The sequence below is a fragment of the Gigantopelta aegis genome, chromosome 9 (genome assembly GCF_016097555.1).
Source record: "Gigantopelta aegis isolate Gae_Host chromosome 9, Gae_host_genome, whole genome shotgun sequence".
Taxonomy (NCBI): domain Eukaryota; kingdom Metazoa; phylum Mollusca; class Gastropoda; order Neomphalida; family Peltospiridae; genus Gigantopelta; species Gigantopelta aegis.
Genome location: NC_054707.1, coordinates 52,361,917 through 52,385,706, shown reverse-complemented (window position 1 = coordinate 52,385,706; position 23,790 = coordinate 52,361,917). Strand labels below are relative to the sequence as shown.

The 23,790-nt window shown below is 35.2% G+C and overlaps 1 protein-coding gene across 1 annotated transcript in view; it reads right to left on the bottom strand.

Annotated features, from left to right (window-relative positions):
• Window positions 1-23,790, bottom strand: part of LOC121381637 (partitioning defective 3 homolog) — a 70,351-nt gene that overhangs the window by 4,703 nt on the left and 41,858 nt on the right. Inside the window, exons 12-20 of the mRNA XM_041510972.1 lie at window positions 20,819-21,070; window positions 18,640-19,200; window positions 16,466-16,611; window positions 15,466-15,605; window positions 11,324-11,431; window positions 8,938-9,156; window positions 7,358-7,366; window positions 2,060-2,228; window positions 997-1,137 (exon numbers count right to left, since the gene is read on the bottom strand). Coding sequence (XP_041366906.1) covers window positions 997-1,137; window positions 2,060-2,228; window positions 7,358-7,366; window positions 8,938-9,156; window positions 11,324-11,431; window positions 15,466-15,605; window positions 16,466-16,611; window positions 18,640-19,200; window positions 20,819-21,070 — 1,745 coding nt within the window. The remainder of the gene's footprint in view (window positions 1-996; window positions 1,138-2,059; window positions 2,229-7,357; window positions 7,367-8,937; window positions 9,157-11,323; window positions 11,432-15,465; window positions 15,606-16,465; window positions 16,612-18,639; window positions 19,201-20,818; window positions 21,071-23,790) is intronic.

Genomic DNA, 23,790 nt, shown 5'->3' with positions numbered 1-23,790 from the left:
TGGATTTCATACATAGGGGACTGTCCTCCAATGAATAAAAGATAAAAGCTACATGTATTCAGTGTGTTTGCATCTTGGGTACAATATTTTATGTCAGTAATAAAACTTTTCAGTTAAAATAATTAAAAATTAGCATTATGGTTTTCTAATATCCAGCATTGTATAAATTATTTTTGTTAGTAATTAATTTGTTATATTTGCTATTTTCTTTTATATAAGCTTAAAGGCATACTGTCATGGATCTAAGGACCTTATTTCTCTAAAAATGGATAATAAATAAAAATTACATTAATTGTTTGATACCAAATCTAGCTATCGCATCACCTCAACTGAATCATGAAGGAGTGAAATCCATGTCATCCCTCTCGGCAATTTTAGTTTTTGAATTATGGACCATTGCCATAATTCAATTATTTTTACAAAATGTCATTAATAAATGGAATATGGTGGTTATGAAGATGGTTGAATAAAGTACATTTAAGGACAAATCAAATTATTTTTGTTCAGGTAATACTTTGTTAGACCATTAAATAGGTCAGTGGTCTGTGACAATATACCTTTAATATCTGACAAATGTGTTGCTTGTTTTGGGTTTTTTTTAAAAATAAGTATTAGTAGTTTGCCATCTGCCATATTAGCCTTTCAAGTTATTAATGTTTTTTGCATCTTGGGTACAATAGTCTATGTTACTAATAAAACATATCATGATTTTTTAAAAATATAAAAATTATGGTTGTATAAATATCCATTTCTTTTTTAATAATTTGTTGTGTTTGCTATTGTTGATGGAACAGTTGACAAATCTTTTGTTTTGGGTTGGGTTTGTTAAAACTGTTTATTATTCATTTGTTTCTGGCTGTTCTGATGGCTGTAAGTAGATAGCATTTTATACAAAACAGTAATGGTACACAACACTTGGCATATGTTGTTTAATTGTAAACAAGAGGCTGGGAATAAAAAAATAAATAATTATCAAATTGTTACTAAGTAAAGTACCGAAACTGGTCATCTTTTGATTGTTTCGACGCTCGCTCCTCCTCCTCTATCTGTCTCTGTCGAACTTCTGCGTCTTGCGGCCTTTCTGCTGACCGTGAACGGCGGTTGTTTTCTTCATTCGACTTTCTTCCCCGTCCAAACCTAAATACAACATAGTAAGACATATATTAAAAGCTAAAAGTTTAGTAAAACATATATTAAAAGCTAACGGTTTGCTCTGTTTAATGATGCAACTGGAGCTTACTGATCTAAACTATCAGTTATTGATCAGTAAACTATCAGCTATTGATCTAAACTATCAGCTATTGATCAGTAAACTATCAGCTATTGATCAAGCTATTGATCAGTAACCTATCAGCTATTGATCAGTAAACTATCAGCTATTGATCTAAACTATCAGCTATTGATCAGTAAACTATCAGCTATTGATCAGTAAACTATCAGCTATTGATCAGCCAGATACTTGGTAATTCTGACACATAGTTTTCAGAGAATCTCAAAACTGGTTACATTTTTCTGTTGGTCGCAAGGCAATTTAATACAGGATTTTCAATAGTTTTTTTTAATTAAAATTGAACTAGCCTTTATTGAAAATAAAAATATATGTAATGTTATCTCCTGCTATTTGACTACAACTTGACAACATGTCTGGTTTTAACTTTACTTTGTTATAAAGTTAACTTTTAAAAGAATAGAACAGAATACATGTTTAACGACACCCCAGCATGAAACATACATTGGCTATTGGGTGTCAAATTATGGTAAATGCAAAAATAATTACCTTTTGAAAGAGTCAGTAATATGAGTACTCTAGAACAGCAATATTTAAGATAAATTATTGTTATGTCTTATCTTCAAATATTGGCTATCCAGAAACGGGACCCGGGACAGACATGCTCAAAACCTTTGTGGTATATGAGCATGATCAAATTATCTGCTCTACTCAAATATTGCAAAGCCCATCAATGACTTACAACTGTTTTAATTAGCTTTGTAAATCAGTCAGAATCTCTAAATTGAAAAACCCCAAAACAAATGTGGATCTCATCCGTTTCTCTCTTACCTAAGGAATCCTTTAAGAATGCCGCCTTTTTTTTCCTTGTGTTTCTTTTTGCGCAGACTGTGGAAGTCTCCCGACCCAGCCTCACCCGTGTTCTCACTACTGAATGACGACCGCGCCGAGTTGGACTGACCGTAGCTGACCGACCCACTGTCCAGACTCTCTTCTTCAACTGTAACAAGACAGTACTCTCACTCAGATAACATCACAAGTAAAGCTAGCCACTTGGGCTAAACTAAATTATAAAAATTTAGATAGCCAATTTCATATCTGGTGAAAAAAATAGGTAAAATTATAATTTATGCTGGATGAAATAGGGGTTTTATGTTGTTTTGTAGAGGATTGTTTTGAATCTTTGAAGCTAGTATGTATCTAGTTTGTGGTTTTTATATTTAAAATGCAAAAAATGGCTGGTCAAATGGCTAATGGTGATATGAAAATGAAATAAAATATAGTTTTTTTAGACAAAGAAATCAAAATGCTCACTACTTTTAAAACAATTTTTTTTAAATACTAAATATTGTTAAAAATCCATCAAAAATATATAGTGAACATTTATATATGTGGTTGTGAGTATAGTTTATAAGTTACTATGGTTCACAAGTCATCATTTAGGAAGTCCTATTGTCAGCAGTAAATATAGATTCAACAAGAGCCAAATGAAAAATAATCCTGAAATGATTGAAAACCATGCTGTTGTCTTGTTTGTGAGGCATGCATGTACTGTCCCTGGTTACAATTCTCATTTTCACAGCTGTGTACCCAAGCAGGCCTTGAGTTCTAAGGCTGGCAATCAGACATGCAAAATTAATTTTTGACTTGAGAACAGAACACTCCATAGACAAAAAAAATGCACTAGTGCATAAATGTGTCAATAATACCAATACTTTTTATTTCATGTTAACATCAGTATTATGTAAATGTATGTAAACACAGATCAAGGAATAAGCATCACTATTAAAGTTAAATCTGTATAAATTTAGATTGTTTTTTTTTTTATCTGGCCTTGGTGTTGTAATGGTTATTCCATCAGACTTAAGGCTGGTAGATACTGGGTTGGCATTCCAGTACCGGGTCCCACCCAGAGTGAGTTTAACGATTCAGTGGGTAGGTGTAAGGCCACTATCCCGACTTCTCTCTCATTAACCACTAACCAGTAACACACGTTCCTGGACAGACAGCCCAGACAGGTGAGGCATGTGTCTCAGACTGCTTAAAGGAACATTCCTGAGTTTGCTGCAATTTGTAAGATGTTATCGACTAACAGAAACTTTTTAATGATTGTAATTACATATCAAATATATTTTTCTGCATCAAATATTAGTGGCTGTACATTAAACGTCTTTCTGATTGTTCTAATATTTGTACTAGATTAAATTTCAATTTATTTCCTAAAATATATTTTTTCGTACATATAAAATTATTTGAAGACAAAATCCAGTTTGGGCTTCTTACAAATATTAAGACGTCCAGAAACACATTTAATATACAGACACTGATATTCTAAACAAGAAAATATATTTACTATGTAAGTTTAATCGTAGAAATATTTTATTAGTTGGAAACATCTTACAATGCAGCAAACTCAGGAATGTCCCTTTAATAGGTTGGACTGTACTGTTTTCTAAATTACAAAATCATTCCCATGATTGTTTTGAACTGGGATGATTTTTAAGTCTAAGCTGTGAATGTAAAATTTTGAAGTAGATCTATAGTTATAGATGTTCAGATGAAGATACATGCCTGGTAAATCTCCACTAAAACCAGGTGGTGCTAACAGCAAACAGAGGGTGATCATACAGTGTTTCTATAGCAGAAATGAGTGACTAGCTTCATGTTTGTCAGTGTACCAGATCTGATGCTTGGTGCACAGACATCAATGTTTTGAGAGCTTGTGTATATACACAAAATCTCATAAACCACTAGCTAAATAGCCATCTGAAAACTTAATCCTCAATATAATAAATCAACAAAGTTTAGGAGATAAATCTAACATAGACTGATAGTGTTAATACAAGATACAATATAAATTGCAGGGATACAAGAATTCACATCAGCCAGAATCAGTAAACACCTTCACCATTAGATTCTAAATATGCTAGGGAGATCATTCAAAATAATAATTTCATAAAGTACTTTCCTCTGTGCAAGAGACACCATTTAAATAATATTAAAAAGTGTTTGTGAGTAGTGTTTTATTTGTGCAAAAGAAGTAACTTACATGAGTATTGCAGATAAGAAACAACATTAATTCTCATAAAATAAAGCACAAAAGCATCAGAGAGTGCATTAAAATAAAGAACACATCAAAGTCGCTCATCAAAACAGCTGCAATACATGTGATGCAGTCTAAGATTTACAAGTGGTTTTCAAATTGAATATGTTCACAGAATCAAATGCTAAATAGGGTTAGAATTGGCTAAATAGGCTATCAAAATCATTTTGAAAGCTGGTGATATGTTTTGTGCAAGACAAGTTCAAATCCTAACATCTGAAAGAGACACGTTCACGACGACGAACATGTGCGACCATTAGACTGGTTTCAAACATATCCTATCACATCACATTTATTGATCATTAGTCACCAAAACCAGTCTAGCAGGGTTTCTTTTGCTCAGCCTTCCAACATGTCTACAGTTATTGTTCAAAGGGCCACAACTCTTAAGTCACCTATTATTTAATTTCATCAGTAATCTATTGATGTATTATCATTGCATATTTGACTTCCTGAACTAAAAACATACAGGTATATATTATATAAAAAGCTGCAACTAATGTTACTAGATAAATACATACAATATATAATATAGTTGAAATAGTTTAGTTTTCCACAGCATACAAACTGTATGTGTACTGTAGGTTACCCTCCACCTTTGTCACAGATAAAGATTGTATTCTACAAGCAGTTCCAGATGCAAGTTAAAAGATTACAAGTACCTGCATCTTTATAATTACTTTTAACTTTGATCAAATGCAACAGGTGCCCCGACCCCCTCCAATGACCCTATATATTCCAAGCATAAGGTACAGAGTATCTGCTTAGCTCTATGTTAATTTAAAGCTGACTTGTCATTAAAAAGAGTCACCTATATGACAACAGACTTCTTTTATTGTTTACATATAGATCATGTGTTACATATGTCTTTGACACTTAACTAAAACAACATGAAGATTCTGAACTGCAATATGTCAATTTGCAGTGGGATCTAGCTACCCCGGTAGAGCACTTGCCCAAGATGTCTTGGTCAAAAAATCAAATCTCCTCAGTGGGTTTTTTTTCCAGTTCTAACCAGTGCTCCATGACTGGTACATCAAATGTATGTGCTGTCCTGTCTGTAAGAAAGTGCATATAAAAGATCTCTTGATGCTAATGGCTAAATGTAGTGGGTTTTCTCTTATAAAATGTTTGACATCTAAAGAAAGAAAGAAAGAAATGTTTTATTTAACGACGCACTCAACACATTTTATTTACAGTTATATGGCGTCAGACATATGGTTAAGGACCACACAGATTTTGAGAGGAAACTCGCTGTCGCCACTACATGAGCTACTCTTCCGATTAGCAGCAAGGGATCTTTTATTTGTGCTTCCCACAGGCAGGATAGCACAAACCATGGCCTTTGTTGAACCAGTTATGGATCACTGGTCGGTGCAAGTGGTTTACACCTACCCATTGAGCCTTGTGGAGCACTCACTCAGGGTTTGGAGTCGGTATCTGGATTAAAAATCCCATGCCTCGACTGGGATCCGAACCCAGTACCTACCAGCCTGTAGACCGATGGCCTACCACGATGCCACCGAGGCCGGTTTGACATCTAAAAGACATCAATATGATCTAGTGGTGTCATTAAACAAAAAAGCTTTAATTTTTAGTGTATTGACTAATGGACAAAAGTACGAAATTTGTAGGGTTTTATATTTGTTTTAAGTGTTAGTATTTTGTGGTGTGTTTTTATTTGGTTTCTTCTCTAGTCCACTGCATGTGCTAAGATATATAAATATGTGACAATATGTGTGGTTGATATATTAACAACTAAAGTACTAATCAAAATTATACCCAGGTGATTTTCCAATCTTATATATTAGTTATGGAATTCCCTGGAGTAAAAACAATAAAAATGTGTCAGTATTATCATGACCTGTTATGGTATTCAAACAACCGGTACAAAAAATGACAATAAATTACCTGTTACAGGGCTCAAGCTAGGTCTAAATTTTAGGGAGAAGTGACTTCTCCCTCCAGACCTTGAGAGGGAGACGTTTTTAACCAGAGGGAGACTTGAATTTATTTTTATTTTTTAGTAATTTACTTGCGTTTTTATGTTAAATCACGTGAAGCCCCTTTTTGCAGACACTGATTACGAGTTATTACTGTTTATACTTCAAAGAAACAAATTATATGGACGATATGATCCTAAATACCAAATTACGGATTCATGTGATTACATGTACGTTCTTTTATTTTCCTTTGTATTATCTTCAAAGACTGGGATAATTAATCCTTAATTAAGCACGTCGCCATCTCCAAATTCCTGGTCAGTCACCCGTGAACGACTTATTTGTTTGCATTACCATAGTTTGACACCCAATAGCCGATGTATTTTTCATGCTGGGGTGTCATTAAACATTCATTCATTCACCCGTGAACGCATGTTGCCAAGCATGTGGCCTCTGTTTTGACAAGGCGACTTCGATATCACTCCAGACACACGATCAGGGCGAAGTCGGCGAGATCAAGGTGAAGTTTGGGCTCACTTCGCCTGGTCGCGTGAGCCCTGCTGTTATAGACAGAAATATGAGAGGTATTTTCAATTTTACTGCAAAACATATGTAATTTGGAACAGACTATAACACCCAGATTGATATTGATTAAAGCTGACAGGTCAAGTCACAAGTACTAAGCTAAGCAGAAGGATGGTCTCAGGTGTGTTCAATATAAAACTGGGTATTATAGTCTGTTTCAAATTACATATGTTTTGCAGTAAATTTGTAAATACTTCATATTTCTATCTATAACAGGTCATTTATTGTCATTTTTTGTACCGGTTGTTTGAATACCATAACAGGTCATGATAATACTCACACATTTTTATGGTTTTTATTCCAGGGAATTCCATAACTAATATATAAGACTGGAAAATCACCTGGATATAATTTTGATTAGTACTTTAATACCAGTACATAGTTTAGTCACAAAATACTGTCCGAGAAGGAAAACCAAGTCAAGTGCTGATATTGCTACAAAGCTGAAATATATGCTGTGGTAAGTAATTACATACACGATACTGACTACATACATACCAGTAATGGCTGCATTGTAAAAACAAAAAGGAAAAAAAAATACACAACTTAACTTATGCTTTTAAAAGACAATCAGTTGTGTGTTCTCTTACAATGAGTATATGAAACACAAGTATTTATTTTAGCTAAAGATATGACTGCAGTGTCACCAGGTCAGAGGATTTTACATGCAAGCTGTTGTAGTGCACGCCTGTCATGGACACAGGTGTAGACATCTGCTCACTTCTCCGTCCAAGACAGGAAAAAGGTTTGGGGTGGGTGGGAGAGAGGATCGTCTGAGCTGGCATATGCAAGGGAACAGAAGCAGCCCGACCAGGGTCGGTAGCGGGCGGGGGTTGGTTTTTAGAGTGCTATTGAATTTGCAAATGTCCTGTAGGATTACGTCCAAAATGAAATAGGTTAAGCAATTTCGTGTGGTAATTTTGATGTGTAATCTGGATTCAATTGGAGCTATTTGATTGAACAGTGTCACCACTCAGGAGAGTAATTAAAAGTGGTTACCGATATCAATGAGAAAACTTGGTACTCTTTTAACCATCGGCAGGGCATCTAGATTATGGTAGCCCCACTTCCATGGCTAGTGATATTCAATGTTGGGCTAGTAAATAACTCCTATCGCAATGCCCAACGACTAATGAAAAAAAAGGTCAAATGTTGCAGTTAAGTCTATTTTGTAAATATGAATATCCTGTCCCCACCCCAACCCCCCAATCTTAGTGTTTTTAAGCTGTATCTCCCTCTTTAGGTGACATATCTGATTATTACTACTATTTAGTTAAATTGTATTAACTTAAAGGATAGTAGGGCTAGTGAAGTTTTAATGTACATGTACATGTAAATTGTTTTAATAACTTATAGCTAGTGCATTATATATAAATTGTAGAAACCCTGCAATTGGCCTTAAATAGAAGCATGAGTGCATCTCTCGCTGTTTGCAGTGACCAGTCAAGCATCATTAATTTTCAGCTACATTCATTTTAGTAATGCCAAAAACTACTAATTATTACTTTCATTTTAACATAACGACACATTATCGACTACTTAATATCACGTTTTTAATGAAACATACAATTGTTTCGTTTAAATTTTATTACTAGAAGCAGTAGTATTTTATATCAAAATATTACGATTAGAACCAAGTGTATAATTTGGAATTTTTCTGAATGAATGCGGAACATGGCAAAACATTGCGAAATGTACCGGTAAATGTTCACTTTGTCTATTTGTTTTATCAAATTTCTTCCCTTTCTTTTGGGAAGGGAGAAGTCACTTCTACTGCTTTTCAAATTCTAGATTAGGGCCTGCAATACATTATATATCTTTACTCTCAGTAACAAAACTACATAACTACAACACCTTTATCAATACTTTACAATGTAGCCAACAATGTAGCACATTCATAATAAAAACAAACTGTTTAAATATTACATATGAGTATCAACGACACTGTGATAAAAACAAACTGTTTAAATATCACATACCAGTATCAATGACATTATTATAAAAAAATTTTTTTTAAATATTACATACGAGTATTTATGACATTAATAATAAAAACTAAATGTTTAAATATTACATACGAGTATCCATGACATTGTGATCCCCCTGGGGGTCGTACGACCGGTCGACTGCCGCGCGGAAGCTGTCATTGCAGGCCCGCTGACGACCCATCCGCGGCATGTGCCACATGGGAACTTTCTCTTCCTCACTCTTGTCTGGGACCGACAGGTCTTCGAGGGATGACGCCCGTTTCAGGGTGGGCTGGGAGACTGTTTGAGGTAGGTTTCTCGGATACTGGGCTGGATGGGAGAAGAAACAGAAATAATGTGATGCAACAGTGAGTATAAATTTGTTTTATGTAATTATCCTTATTAGCTCAAATGAAAGCAAAACAGAAAAGAAATAACAAAGGGGTGGGTCATTTTCAAAACAGAAATGACATGATGTGACAAAGGGTAATTTCATTTTATATATTTATCCTTATTAGCTTAAATGAAACAAAAACAGAAAAGAAATGAAAAAATAGTAGGTAATTTTCATTTTATGTAAATGTAGTATGCTTAGGTTGTTTTCCTATTGACAAAAGTGTGCAATAAATCTGTATAAATGTATACTTTTTAAACCGATCTCTAACTGAGCCAGAAATAAAATCAAATAACAATGGCTAATTTTATTTTATGCAAAACAATCTGTATAACAGTATACTTTTAAAACTGATCTATAACTGAGCCAGAAATAAGATAATATAACAATGGCTAATTTTATTTGATGTAATTATTCTTATTAACTAACTTTTCATATTTATCCAAATAAGTACATGCAAATAATGTATTCCTGACACTAATAATTTCTGGAATTTTATACTTGTTTTAGTAGCAATAGTTCTTAGAACCAATGCAGCACAAAATCATTTTGTTTATAGCATTAACAAAAGTAATACAACCCATTAGTAAGACACAAAAAATAACAATATCATTTTAGAATATAAAAGTAAAAAATATTATTTTAACAAAAAACAATGAGCTGCCTGTTGCATAAAACATAAGTGACCATAAAATATTACCAAATACATTTAGGTTAAACACAATACATTCCCCTGTACATTATTAAATGTCTTTACATTCTAGCATACATAACAATATGCATACATGTATGTTACATCATTCAGCATTAAATAACCATCACTGAGTAAAACTCAATATTAGATAAATATATTTTTTTTAAAATGGTGCATGTTTTTTATAACCATAATTTTCTTTTTCCATTTTTTGTAAAACCTTTTTTCAAGACAATTAAAAAAATATATATAAAAGGCACTGAACCTACATGTAGTTACTAGGCAGTGTAAAAGAGTTTCAGCTTTGACATCTTAATTACTGTTAAATTACATATACGGAACTCCTCATGGGCCATTTCATAGAAGGGTCTGCTTTTTGTTTTGTCTGGAATGTTCACTGTTCGTAACAAATAATGTTTAAGTCTGGAAACTGCAGAGATGAAAAGCTGCAAATATACAGCACTGAGCCAAGGACTAATGACTAAATTAAACAAGTCAGAATCATTAGTTTAATTTTTAAATTATTTCCAACAAGCATTTTTAGAGTACTGCCAAAGTAATACATGTCCCTTACCGGGCACAACATATTTTCTTATCTCCTAAGTTCAAGGGCCATAACTCTGTGAAAAATAGATAAATCATGTTACATACAAAATTCTATCTCAGTATCTTTGGGCATTGCAAAAACAAAGTCTGGAAATATAAATTTTTATATTGCCTAAGGTCAAGGACCACAACTCTGTGTAAAATGGGTAAATCACCATGAAAGTCAAACTTGATCTGTAACAGAACATGATAAAGCTATACACAACATTTCACCTCAGTATTTTGAGGCATTGCCAAAATAAATTCCGGAAAACAATTTTGCATATCTCCTAAGTTCAAGGGCCATATCTCTGTCAGAAATAGGTAAATCATCATCAAAGTCAAACTTGATCTGTAACAGTACATCATAAAGCTATACACAAAATGTCAGCTCAGTATCTCAACATCCAGAAAACTACATCTGGGACAGACAAACCAACAGACTGACTGACAGAAGGAAAGAGAGTAAACCTACAGTCCCTTCCGGTTGGACCAGCAGTGTGTTCTCAATGTGACAAAAAGGAGACCCTTACATGAAATGGGCAAATGCATTTTATATGAAACAGTTGATGTACGTACCTCAGCAACTAAGGTCACTGAATATTGCTTACCACCAGACCCAATACTAAAACTTGGGAAAGTAACGACAAACAACATTTCTTGTCTTGTTTTGTAAAGGAAGGTCTAGTTACAGTGATAACAATAAAATAAATGAATATTATGTTTGTTAACGTGGGATTAGACACATACTTTGAAGGTCTTGTTACAATGATAACAGTAAAAGAAATAAATATTATTTTGTTAATGTTGGACTGGAAACATACTTTGAAGGTCATGCAGGTTAGACTGTCCGGTTCCTGACAATGACTCGACAAAGCTACTCTGTACCAGACGGTTCGGTTCATCATGCAACTCCCTGGAGACGGCCAGGCCTACAGAAAACATGCAACATGCTATCAGACACAGTCACTAAAGATGAAGAGTACACAGAAAAAAACATCCACGTCACATTTTGATAAAATGGGAGATTCTTTTCACTGTCCTAATCTATGGACTGTATGGTTTCATTTTGTGTTTGTGAAACGTGTTAAATTGTTAAATTGTTCTGCCAATAAATAATACATTCTCCTAGCCTCCATTCTTGAAAAACATATTCACTTTAAAGAAAAAATTATCAATGTCCCCAAGACCAAATTTTAAATAAATACCATAATTATTTTGTGTTATATAAAATCAATACGAACATTATATCATGTTCATCAAGTATGCTGTTTATCTGCAGTGAATATGGACACATTTGGGCAGAGTGAACCTTTATAATCAAATACGTGTATTTCTCGGAACTGTAAAATGCGACTTTGATTGTTTTTCTCGTGGACTCTTCAGATGTAAGGGCTGGTCCATAAGTGATTGCAATTCACAGATGGGGGAGCTGGATGCATTGTGTCGGTAACTGTTATATTATCAGAGCTAGCTTTGAGGAGTAGATAAGTTCGCCAAATTATCTATTAAACTTCACACATTGCAGAAACTCAGTTATTTTCAAACAATATATTAATCATTTATGATTTATGACCAGATGAAATTATTTCACCAAATTAAATTAAACTTTTCCAGTTGTTTTAAAAAAAATTGCAAGTGGTAAATTTGGCGAGTAGCGCAGCTAGCAATGTTTAGGATTTGTGGGTCTGTCACATCTTTTTTCCCCATGTGTATATGTTTTAAATATAATTTTATTTCGCAGGTGGTGGTTATGTTTCTTGTTTAATTGCCTCCCATGCCCCCAACCATGAAGTCAATTCTGGAACAGCCCTAACTCAACACCAGACTTTTACTGACAGTGGTCCTTCATCATACTGTTGACACAACTAGACTGATGGGATATTACACCAAACTGTCAAAATTAATTGTTAATGGAAATTTGTTTTTAAAGTATCGGCAATGAAAATCATGAGCCACAGTTCAAGAAATATTTGAGAAAACTCACAGACACAGCTTAAAGTTGCAGACCCCAGGTTCAAATCATAAACATAGACTAAGTTTGGTTATCTACAAACCTGTAACCCATTTGGATAAAGTTACAATAGAAATCTCTTTTGTTGAAAGGAAGAAATATTATTAAAACGTAGACTATTACTTCTCCATAACTGTTACTTCTCAGAGGTACATGTTTTTTTTTAAATATGAGAAATGTATTTTGTGGTATTAGAAACACTTCAGATGTATGGAAATGAATAATCTAAACAATAAAATCTAAATCTGATTTTAATTATCATAAACTGCTCTAATATTGAAAAATATTTTGTGGAGTTTAAAAACTTGGGTCTGTCACTTTAATATGAAGTCTACAGATTATAAAAATTCATGACAATAGCTGATTATTTAAAAGGCATTTGACCAAACAACTGAGCACAATGTAACAATGAAGGCTGAAAAAGAAATCATAACATGATATATTTACAAATACAGAATGCAACTATTCACTGTTTAAAAAGAACACACAAAAAAAAAAAAACATATAGCTGAAATGGCTTAGATCATTTGAAAATAATAAATTGAAAATAACAAAAAAACTCACTGTCATTTTGGGTTAAATATAATTCTTACATACCAGACACAGGTTATGCTTAATCATCTATTTATTTATTATTTAATTAAACAATGAAAACAAACAGCAACAGAACAACAGTCAAAATGTATCAGTTAAAAATGTGCAATAGATTGCATACACAAACACCAACAGATCATGAGATATTTGAATCTGACAACTACAGAATTACACACAGACAACACCAATCATGCTCAACTACGGTATCCAACAGTTCTAGGAAACACCTCAAGAAAACATCTCACTAATACATTCTACATCTGCCACAAAACCAACATTATTATCTGAAACAGGGTAGGGGCTTCAAAATAGATGCGAATTTTTTTTGAATACCATTAGTTTAATATTTGATGGACCAGTGTTTAGCATGCAGTTTACAGTATTTTGCTTGTGACATCCTAGACATTCATTTCAAATTAGATTTCAGTGTATGTTACTGATCAGGCCACAGGAATGATATCTGGAGTGGGGGCACAACCTCCAGTGGGGGGTCACAAGCCTATATTTTTACCTTTATTTACATAAGAGTTTAACAAAAAAGACCATGCATTTTTATTCTCGAGTTCGGGGACAGGCAAAGACCCTGGTTTCTACGGTACTGCTGATAGCTGATTTTGTCATATTTTAAGAAAATTAACTGTCGTACCAAATACTCAATAGATTCATGAAAGTATCAAAATTGTTTCATGAAAGTTTCCAATAATTTTAAACAATCGACTCAATGTTTGAACAAAGCTGTCATGGAAGTGGTGCACATCAGTCATAAAACCCATGGAATAACTCAATGTTTGAAAATAATGAGCCTTTAAAGACAGTATTCCAACACATCATAAATCTAACACTGTGATGCCTTTAAGGAATTCAATTATTTTTTGTACAATAGCAAAATAAGTCTTCAATGAGGTGAAGTTTTACATTTGTACTAGAATCTACTGGGTTATTCCACAATACAACAGGAAAACAAAGAGGTAGAGGGAAAAGGTTTGTTTGCAATGGATTCTATACGATAGAAACTACTAACCCATGAGAAACACCATCAAAGTTTGGTTTTTAAAACTACAGTAACAAAATCTACTCCACACAGAGTAATAAACCACGACAAACAGCAAGCACATTCAGACACAAATGTTCATGGTTGGCATGACAACACCAATAAGGGCATTTCAGTGGTACCTGCTAGGTGAAATGAACGGGCCCTGCGAGAGTGAAAGTAAGGACCTGAAATGACACGGCAAACGCCTTAGAGCAAAAAAACATTGAATAAATCAAATACACACATTTCCTCATGAAGAACCACATGCAAAAAAACAACCTCTCAACTTGGTACCAGTTTAACATCATTACTATAAGTCAGGTATCATGGGTATATATTAATCACTCCCCATGGGGAAAAAGATAGTTTTAAAAAATACTATCACACTTGGTACTTTTGATTTTTAAAAAAAGAAGAAAAATGTTTGCTACTGAAATGCCACTTTTTGCAAAAAGATACATCCCCATCTCCCCACTAAGCCCAATAATAGAAAACATTCAAGCAACACAGGGTTTCCTAATATGACAGAAGTAGCTAACCAAATCAGTGTGTGATGTAACATAACAACACAATAAAACAATATAACAATAACAAAACCGTGTAAAGTGACATAACATGTACATGTGTGCAATATATAAGAGCCCTCTGTAATATGTTTGATTATATAATTGGTTTAATAAAAAAACAGCAGACAACATTTTGTTCTTTATTGCATCTCGATTTGCTATGCAAGTTTCAGAAATTACTACACAATTCGAAAAGACTAAATGTTACTTGTTAATGATTTTTAAACAGGCTACGGTTGCTAAACAAAATTTAAAAAACTAAATGTTCCCTTAATAAATATGTAGATACATGTAGTATGTTATATAATAAATATAGATCTTTTATGACAAATAGGTCAACAGAAAAACAGAAACATGCAAATAAATACTGATATATTAATAATGCTAATGGAATATATGAAGAGTTCAGGCGCAAAATGCGATATAAACCATTTTCTTTCTAGTTTTTAGTTAAAGCCATTATTGTATGTCAGTAAGGGCTAATCGTAGGCCCGCTGATTTGCTGCAAAACGTGATTGATCCTTATGAAATTGTATTGGGTAAATCCCTTCTTTCTTTTTTTATCGAAATGCCATTATGCCAATTAAAAAATTCACTTTTACTGAAAATGAAAAATGGATATATCGCATTTTGCACCTAAACTCTTCATATGCAGCATTTATACATATAATAATTTATCTACACGTGAGCATAATGTTATACATGCACATGTCTAAAATGGAAAAGCAATGTTTTCTGTTTCACAGTTCATCAGCTCACCTGCTTTAATTTCTTTATTCTTTTCCTTGGCTCGCTGATAAAATTCACACTGCCTAGGATCAAGGTGACCTTTCCTTTTTTCAGACATACTCTGGCGCCCAAATCCTTCACGATCAAAGGTAAAGTCACCAGTTGGGCTTCTGATAAAAAGAGTTATGGGTATGGATTAATTCAACAATAACAAACTCACATGTTCAGTGGTTTGGAACATGTACAGTACAGCCAGTAATGTTTATACAAATGTTGTGAGAAATATGCTGATTATTTTAGAGACAAAAATATGTTTCTGTGTTATTTGTAAATGTGTGTACCTTAATGTTCCATGAAACAATTTTTGCACACAGAGCTCTCTTAGGCAACATTGTCTTTTTGCATTTCACTGCGAGCTTACAAGGTTGCAAACACTTAGTTAATTAGGCCCCTGGGCCCCATTCCATGAAGCAATCTTAGCACTAAGATCACCTTAAACTTGTGCATATCTACCTTATGCACTTTAAGTGATCTTAGCACTAAGATCGCTTCGTGAAATGAGGCCCAGAACATCAAATGCTGAAGTCAATCACCTTTCATAGCATGTCAGTAAAACTATGACTGAAGTAAAACCGATTACACACAATTCCGTGTTTTGTCATAGCATTTCAATAAAAGTATTATAAAGGAAGTAAAACTGAATACACACAATTCCGTGTCTTGTCATAGCATGTCAATAAAACTATTATCACTGAAGTAAAACCAAGTACATGTACCCACAATTCTGTGTCTTGTTATAGCATGTCAATAAAACTATTATAAATGAAGTAAAACCGAGTACACACAATTACATGTCTTATCATAGCATGTCAATAAAACTATTATAAATGCAGTAAAACCGAGTACACATAATTCCGTGTCTTGTCAATAATACTATTATAAATGAAGTAAAACCAAGTATACACAATTCTGTGTCTTGTCATAGCATGTCAATAAAACTATTATAAATGAAGTAAAACCGAGTACACACAATTCTGTTTCTTGGTGGTCACTGCTGTGGTCACTGTGTGAACCGTGAGTGGGGAACTCATCGAAACTTGAACTGTGTGAATCGGGGGGCGACCGCCGGATGGGAATTCCCAGTGTAGAGTGAGGTCGGGTCGGCTGGACTCTTTTCTGAAACAGTAGATACATAACAATATACTGGTGAGGTGATATGCCCGTCAAAGTAGCTTGCAGTGACATACATTTGTAGTTATGGTACAAAACACACCACCATCCTAAGTTGTACTTGCATGCAATGTTTGATGTTCCAGAAACAAAAAGTATGGATAGACAGACGGACTATAATACAATCCGTATAAAAATCAGAGCTATATTTTTTACGATTAATTTTGTGTCATCTTTTAAGAGTTTAAATTCCAGATATGCATCAATGCTGGCATGGCTTATATCTTAGGCAGAGATATGATTCTGATTACAGAATATAAGACTCCATCATATGTGGTCATGTGGGATAGAAAAAGTACACCCGAGGTGGTGAAAATTTCAACCTGGGACGAGGCTTGCCAAGTCCCATGGTCAAAATTTTCACCACTAGATATCTTTTAAAATCAAGGTTTTAACAACAAAATATTAATTTAAAACTGTGTCTAATGACCTCACGTCACCATCTCACATTAATATGATGTCATATATTACCAACGACGTCATGTTAAACGCAAACGCATGATATCCCATGTAAGATAGAAATTTCTTACATAGGTTTCTTTCATGGGGTAGCTCTGTCCTATATACCCGAGGATGAGAGAAAATGGTTTCTACAATGACAACATCCCTGATATACATATCCTAGGAATGACGTACATAACATCTTCTACAATAACGTAACCTCAGTGTGTACATTCCCTTCTCATTCCCCGATATACATACCCTAGGAATGGCATACAAATCATTTTCTACAATAACAACATTCCCCTCACCCCCTCTCACTCCCCGATATACATACCCTAGGAATGGCATACAAATCATTTTCTACAATAACAACATTCCCCTCACCCCCTCTCACTCCCCGATATACATACCCTAGGAATGGCATACAAATCATTTTCTACAATAACAACATTCCCCTCACCCCCTCTCACTCCCCGATATACATACCCTAGGAATGGCATACAAATCATTTTCTACAATAACAACATTCCCCTCACCCCCTCTCACTCCCCGATATACATACCCTAGGAATGGCATACAAATCATTTTCTACAATAACAACATTCCCCTCACCCCCTCTCACTCCCCGATATACATACCCTAGGAATGGCATACAAATCATCTTCTACAATAACAACATTCCCCTCACCGTAGAAAAGAGTAGAGAGTTCCCTCTCACTCCCCGATATACATACCCTAGGAATGGCATACAAATCATTTTCTACAATAACAACATTCCCCTCACCCCCTCTCACTCCCCGATATACATACCCAACATTTTCCAATAACACATTCCCTCTCCTCTCACTCCCCGATATACATACCCTAGGAATGGCATATATATCATCTTGTACAATAACAACATTCCTCTCACCCCCTCCCTGATATACATATACTAGGAATGACGTACATAACATCTTCTACAATAACGTAACCTCAGTGTGTACATTCCCTTCTCATTCCCCGATATACATACCCTATACATATATACATACCCTAGGAATGGCATACATATCATCTTCTACAATAACAACATTCCCCTCACCCCCTCCTCACTCCCCGATATATATATCCTAGGAATGGCATACATATCATCTTCTATAATAAACTACCTTCCCCTCACCCCTCCCTGCTATACATACCCTAGGAATAGCATACATATATCTTCTATAATAAACTACCTTCCCCTCACCCCTCCCTGCTATACATACCCTAGGAATGGCATACATATCATCTTCTATAATAAACTACCTTCCCCTCACCCCTCCCTGCTATACATACCCTAGGAATGGCATACATATCATCTTCTATAATAAACTACCTTCCCCTCACCCCTCCCTGCTATACATACCCTAGGAATGGCATACATATCATCTTCTATAATAAACTACCTTCCCCTCACCCCTCCCTGCTATACATACCCTAGGAATGGCATACATATCATCTTCTATAATAAACTACCTTCCCCTCACCCCTCCCTGCTATACATACCCTAGGAATGGCATACATATCATCTTCTACAATAACAACATCCCGTTTTTCTGAAGGCGCCACTGTCGACCCCTGCACACCGAAATTAGCCACAGAGTTGTCGGGATTGGTCTGAAAATTGTCTCGGAGAGCACGAGTGTATGACTCGTTACGTAATCCTTTCACATCGGCGGCCAGCAGCCGATCCAACATTTTATTGTGAGGTTTTACCACTGGTGGATTGTGGGTAACATCAACCATCTTTCTCTCCTTGGGCTTGGGAACCTTAACAGTATCACTGGCCGTATTGTTGTTGGTGTGTGTCTTTTCACTGTAGATGTGCAAACCGTGGCCGATGGTTTCCGGCTGGCTGGTGTCCATGTTGTCCGAGGAACTCTCACTGAAGTGGAATGGTGATGGCGCTCCAATCTTCCTGGCCACAGTGATGATGATGTACCCCGGGACCGGCCCGTCCGTCTGCATGGCCTGGCGCAGTGCATTCATCGCGTCCATGTTGGAGAGGTTCGACAACACCGTGCCGTTCACCTCAAGCAGCTGGTCATTGACCAAGAGTCTACCATCCTGTGAGTTACAAAAAAGTATATTGTAAGAACAGTTTGAAAAATAAATAATGTTATTTAAGATATATTATTTTAATTTAGTTTAAAAGACAAGAATTCGACAAATCTTAGTTTTTCAACTATGATTATGATGAAAATGACAGTGAAGATGATGATGATGTTGAAGATGATGATGCTGAGGATGAGAAGGATGATGACGATGATGTTGAGGATGAGGATGTTGAGGATGATGATGTTGAGTATGATGATAATGAGGATGAGGATGTTGAGTATAATGATGAGAATGAGGATGTCGAGTATGATGATAATGAGGATGATGATGTTGAGTATGATGATGATGATGTTGAGGATGTTGAGTATGATGATGAGGATGATGTTGAGTATGATGATGAGGATGTTGAGTATGATGATAATGAGGATGATGTCGAGTATGATGATAATGATGAGGAGGATGTTGAGTATGATGATAATGATGAGGATGTCGAGTATGATGATAATGATGAGGAGGATGTTGAGTATGATGATAATGATGAGGAGGATGTTGAGTATGATGATAATGATGAGGATGATGTTAAGTATGATGATAATGATGAGGATGTCGAGTATGATGATAATGATGAGGAGGATGTTGAGTATGATGATAATGATGAGGAGGATGTTGAGTATGATGATAATGATGAGGATGATGTTAAGTATGATGATAATGATGAGGATGTCGAGTATGATGATAATGATGAGGAGGATGTTGAGTATGATGATAATGATGAGGAGGATGTTGAGTATGATGATAATGATGAGGATGATGTTAAGTATGATGATAATGATGAGGATGTCGAGTATGATGATAATGATGAGGAGGATGTTGAGTATGATGATAATGATGAGGAGGATGTTGAGTATGATGATAATGATGAGGATGATGTTAAGTATGATGATAATGATGAGGATGTCGAGTATGATGATAATGATGAGGAGGATGTTGAGTATGATGATAATGATGAGGAGGATGTTGAGTATGATGATAATGATGAGGATGATGTTAAGTATGATGATAATGATGAGGATGTCGAGTATGATGATAATGATGAGGAGGATGTTGAGTATGATGATAATGATGAGGAGGATGTTGAGTATGATGATAATGAGGAGGAGGATGTTGAGTATGATGATAATGATGAGAAGGATGTTGAGCATGATGATAATGATGAGAAGGATGTTGAGTATGATGATAATGATGAGAAGGATGTTGAGCATGATGATAATGATGAGGAGGATGTTGAGTATGATGATAATGAAGAGGAGGATGTTGAGTATGATGATAATGATGAGAAGGATGTTGAGTATGATGATAATGATGAGAAGGATGTTGAGTATGATGAGAATGATGAGAAGGATGTTGAGCATGATGATAATGATGAGGATGAGGATGTTGAGTATGATGATAATGAGGAGGAGGATGTTGAGTATGATGAGGATGAGGATGAGGATGATGACAATAACAGTAATAAATAATGGCAATAAAGGCTACTCCTACCAATAAAGCAGAATGTTCTGGTTTACTAGTAGCAGTAACCTATGTGGCAGCAAATCTATGCAGAATGATAATGATAAGAACTCACCTTTGATGCAGCCCCTCCAGTCATGACAGACTTGATGAATATCCCGAGATCTCTGGATCCTTCCTTGGCCGTGGTTGTCTTACCCTTGACACTGACGCCCAGCCCGGCTGACCCAGAGTCATTGAGTGGGATCTCCAGAGTTATCACTTCCTTGTTGCGTGCAGATGTCAGCGTGACATCCTCACCAACCTTATCGGGTGGCTGCAACGTTACATCAGTGCCATCAGTGACATCACCAACATCACCAGCAGTCTGAATTGTAGAGGTGGGAGTCCACAACATAGTACATGCAAACACAGAGAGCAGCTACTGAGCAAGCACAACAACAACAACAACAACAACAAGACTAAAAACACAAGTAAAAACTATTGAATCAATAAAATTTCTTGATTTTTTTTTTAATTTATGAAACTTTTCCAGGACACTATCACCATGGTGTTTCTCCAGATCATGAATGTACTGGGTAACTGAGGGAACTACAGCCTCCAGTGATCCACACAACTACCCTAAGATACTTTTTTTTGGATGGTAAAAAATAAAACCAACCAGCCTCAGTGATGTCGTGGTTAAGTCATCGGACATAAGGCTGGTAGGTATATGGTTCATAGCCTGGTACCAGCTCCCACCCAGAGAGATTTTTAATGAATCAATAGGTAGGTGTAAGACCGCATCACCCTTTTCTCTCTCACCAACCACTAACAACTAAGAACTAACCCAATGTTCTGGACAAACATTCCAGATAGCGGAGTGTGTGCACAGGACAGCGTGCTTGAATATTGGATATAAGCATGAAGATAAGTTGAAATGAAATGAAAATAAAACCCAATAGGCCTATTTGAACTTCAAATCAAAGCCAATGTCAGGGTTAAGAAATTCAGTGTGGTAAAGAATATCAATCAATGCCACCTGTTTGTGGTGGAAGGCTTTTCTGTACTGAATATTTTTTAAACATACAATATTATAAAAAGTCTTTTTGTGGGGGGGGGTTTCTTGAAAATATCACAAACTATCTAAAAAATACTCAGCAACATTTCAGGGCCGTACCCCCTGAGAATCTCACCTATTTTACTCCAGAAAATAGCATACACATCTCAGGGTTTAATTTGTATAGTGTTTCATTTGTTTTTAAAAAAGTAGTGCCACCACCCCCACCCCACCCCCACCCCAGGATTGTGATAGGGTACAGCCCTGCATTGGTTTTTTTTTAGTGGGGTATTTTTGTTTTTGTTCTTTAAAAGTATTATCATTATTCTTTTTCATAAAATTTAAATACTTTCTTAGAAAATATTTAGAATTTTCCCATAACATTCCAGCTCTGAGATCTAAAATCACGAGTTTCACTAACTTTTAGCTTGTGTAAGAAGCATAAATAGGACGCTACTAAAAACAGGCAAAGAATACAACATAAAACTGCAAACTTAGCTATCTCAGTCATAAAGTCAAATGGAATCGGAGTTGACAGCAAATTAAAAAAAAGGTTTCTGAGGTTTAATAAGTTAGATAGTTAAAATAATCAAAAGGTTTGTTAATAATACACATGCAACATAAAATGACTTTTGAAACATGGTCACTTAAACAAAATAATAAAAAATATAACGTGTGTCAAAACACTAAGTATAAAAATTAATTAATTTCAAATCTGGCAAGCTGTACTTCATATTTTCTTTCTGTTTTAAATCATAGTTTAAACATGTTTTGGATATTAGTTATGGTAGCCATGTTATTTTGAACTGTTCCATTAACAGAAATTATCATTTATAAACAATTTTAAAAACTAAAAAATAACAAGCTCAGAAGCATTCCCGAAATGATCGCATGATGGGATGTTTTAGAATGCTCATCACAATAAAATAAAGATTAAATAATTTGCAACCACCCTCAAATATATATTTGAATACAATATCCACCATGCATTAAACAGATCTTGTAGTGTTCTCCCATTCTAACGAGGAGAGGGTAAGACATAGCCCAGTGGTAAAGCACTCGCTCGATGCACGGTCGGTCTGGGATGATCCCCATCGGTGTGTCCATTGGGCTATTTCTTGCTCCAGCCAGTGCACCACGACTGGTATATCAAAGGCCGTGGTATGTGTTATCCTGTCTGTGGGATGGTGCATGTAAAAGATCCCTTGCTACTAATCAAAAAGAGTAGCTCATAAGGTGGCCACAGCGGGTTTCCTCTCTCAACATCTGTGTGGTCCTTAACCATATGTCCGACGCCATATAACAGTACATTTCCTTCCTTCCTTCCCATCCAAAATGCATGTACAATAAAACTCCTCTAAACCAGACACCCTCGAGACCAAGTAAAATGCCTGGTTTTAAGAGGTATCCTGTTTAGAGAGGTTCTGTACAGATATTTAAAAGGGGTTCGCAAAAGAAATCTGGTTTTGAGGGAATTCCAGTTTAGAGAGGGTCCAGTTTTGAGAGGTTTCACTCAATATATTTTTCAAACTGAACCACACTCACATTAGACACCACAACAAATTATATAAAAAATGTATTCACTTTCCCATAGTTGATCATTTCTGGAATCACTCTCAATAGCAAACAGACGAGCATTTCTACAACGCACACTATAACATCGTTGTTTGGCATTTAGATCTTTCATTTTCATGCAACGCCACAAATATAAAAATATCACTAAGTTTATGTGAGAGTACATTTACTAAATTGTCATAAAAATAGTTTCAGATTAAGCTAATAGAGGCTAGAGAGGTTGCGATATTGAACTTGTGTATGTACTTGGGCATCTATGTGAATTTCCTATGAATCAGTGGATGACATCATAGAAATATAGGCTCTATGAAGAAGTACCTAGCGTTGCACATACTACCATACTTGTAGAGTTTCAACTTTGGAATACAAATGCATATGTAAGTAGTTTACTTTTAGGTTTTAAATACATATTTTAAAAGTACACAAGTAAGTACATAATTTGGTTATTAACAGCCTAAACTGTAAGGCTATCA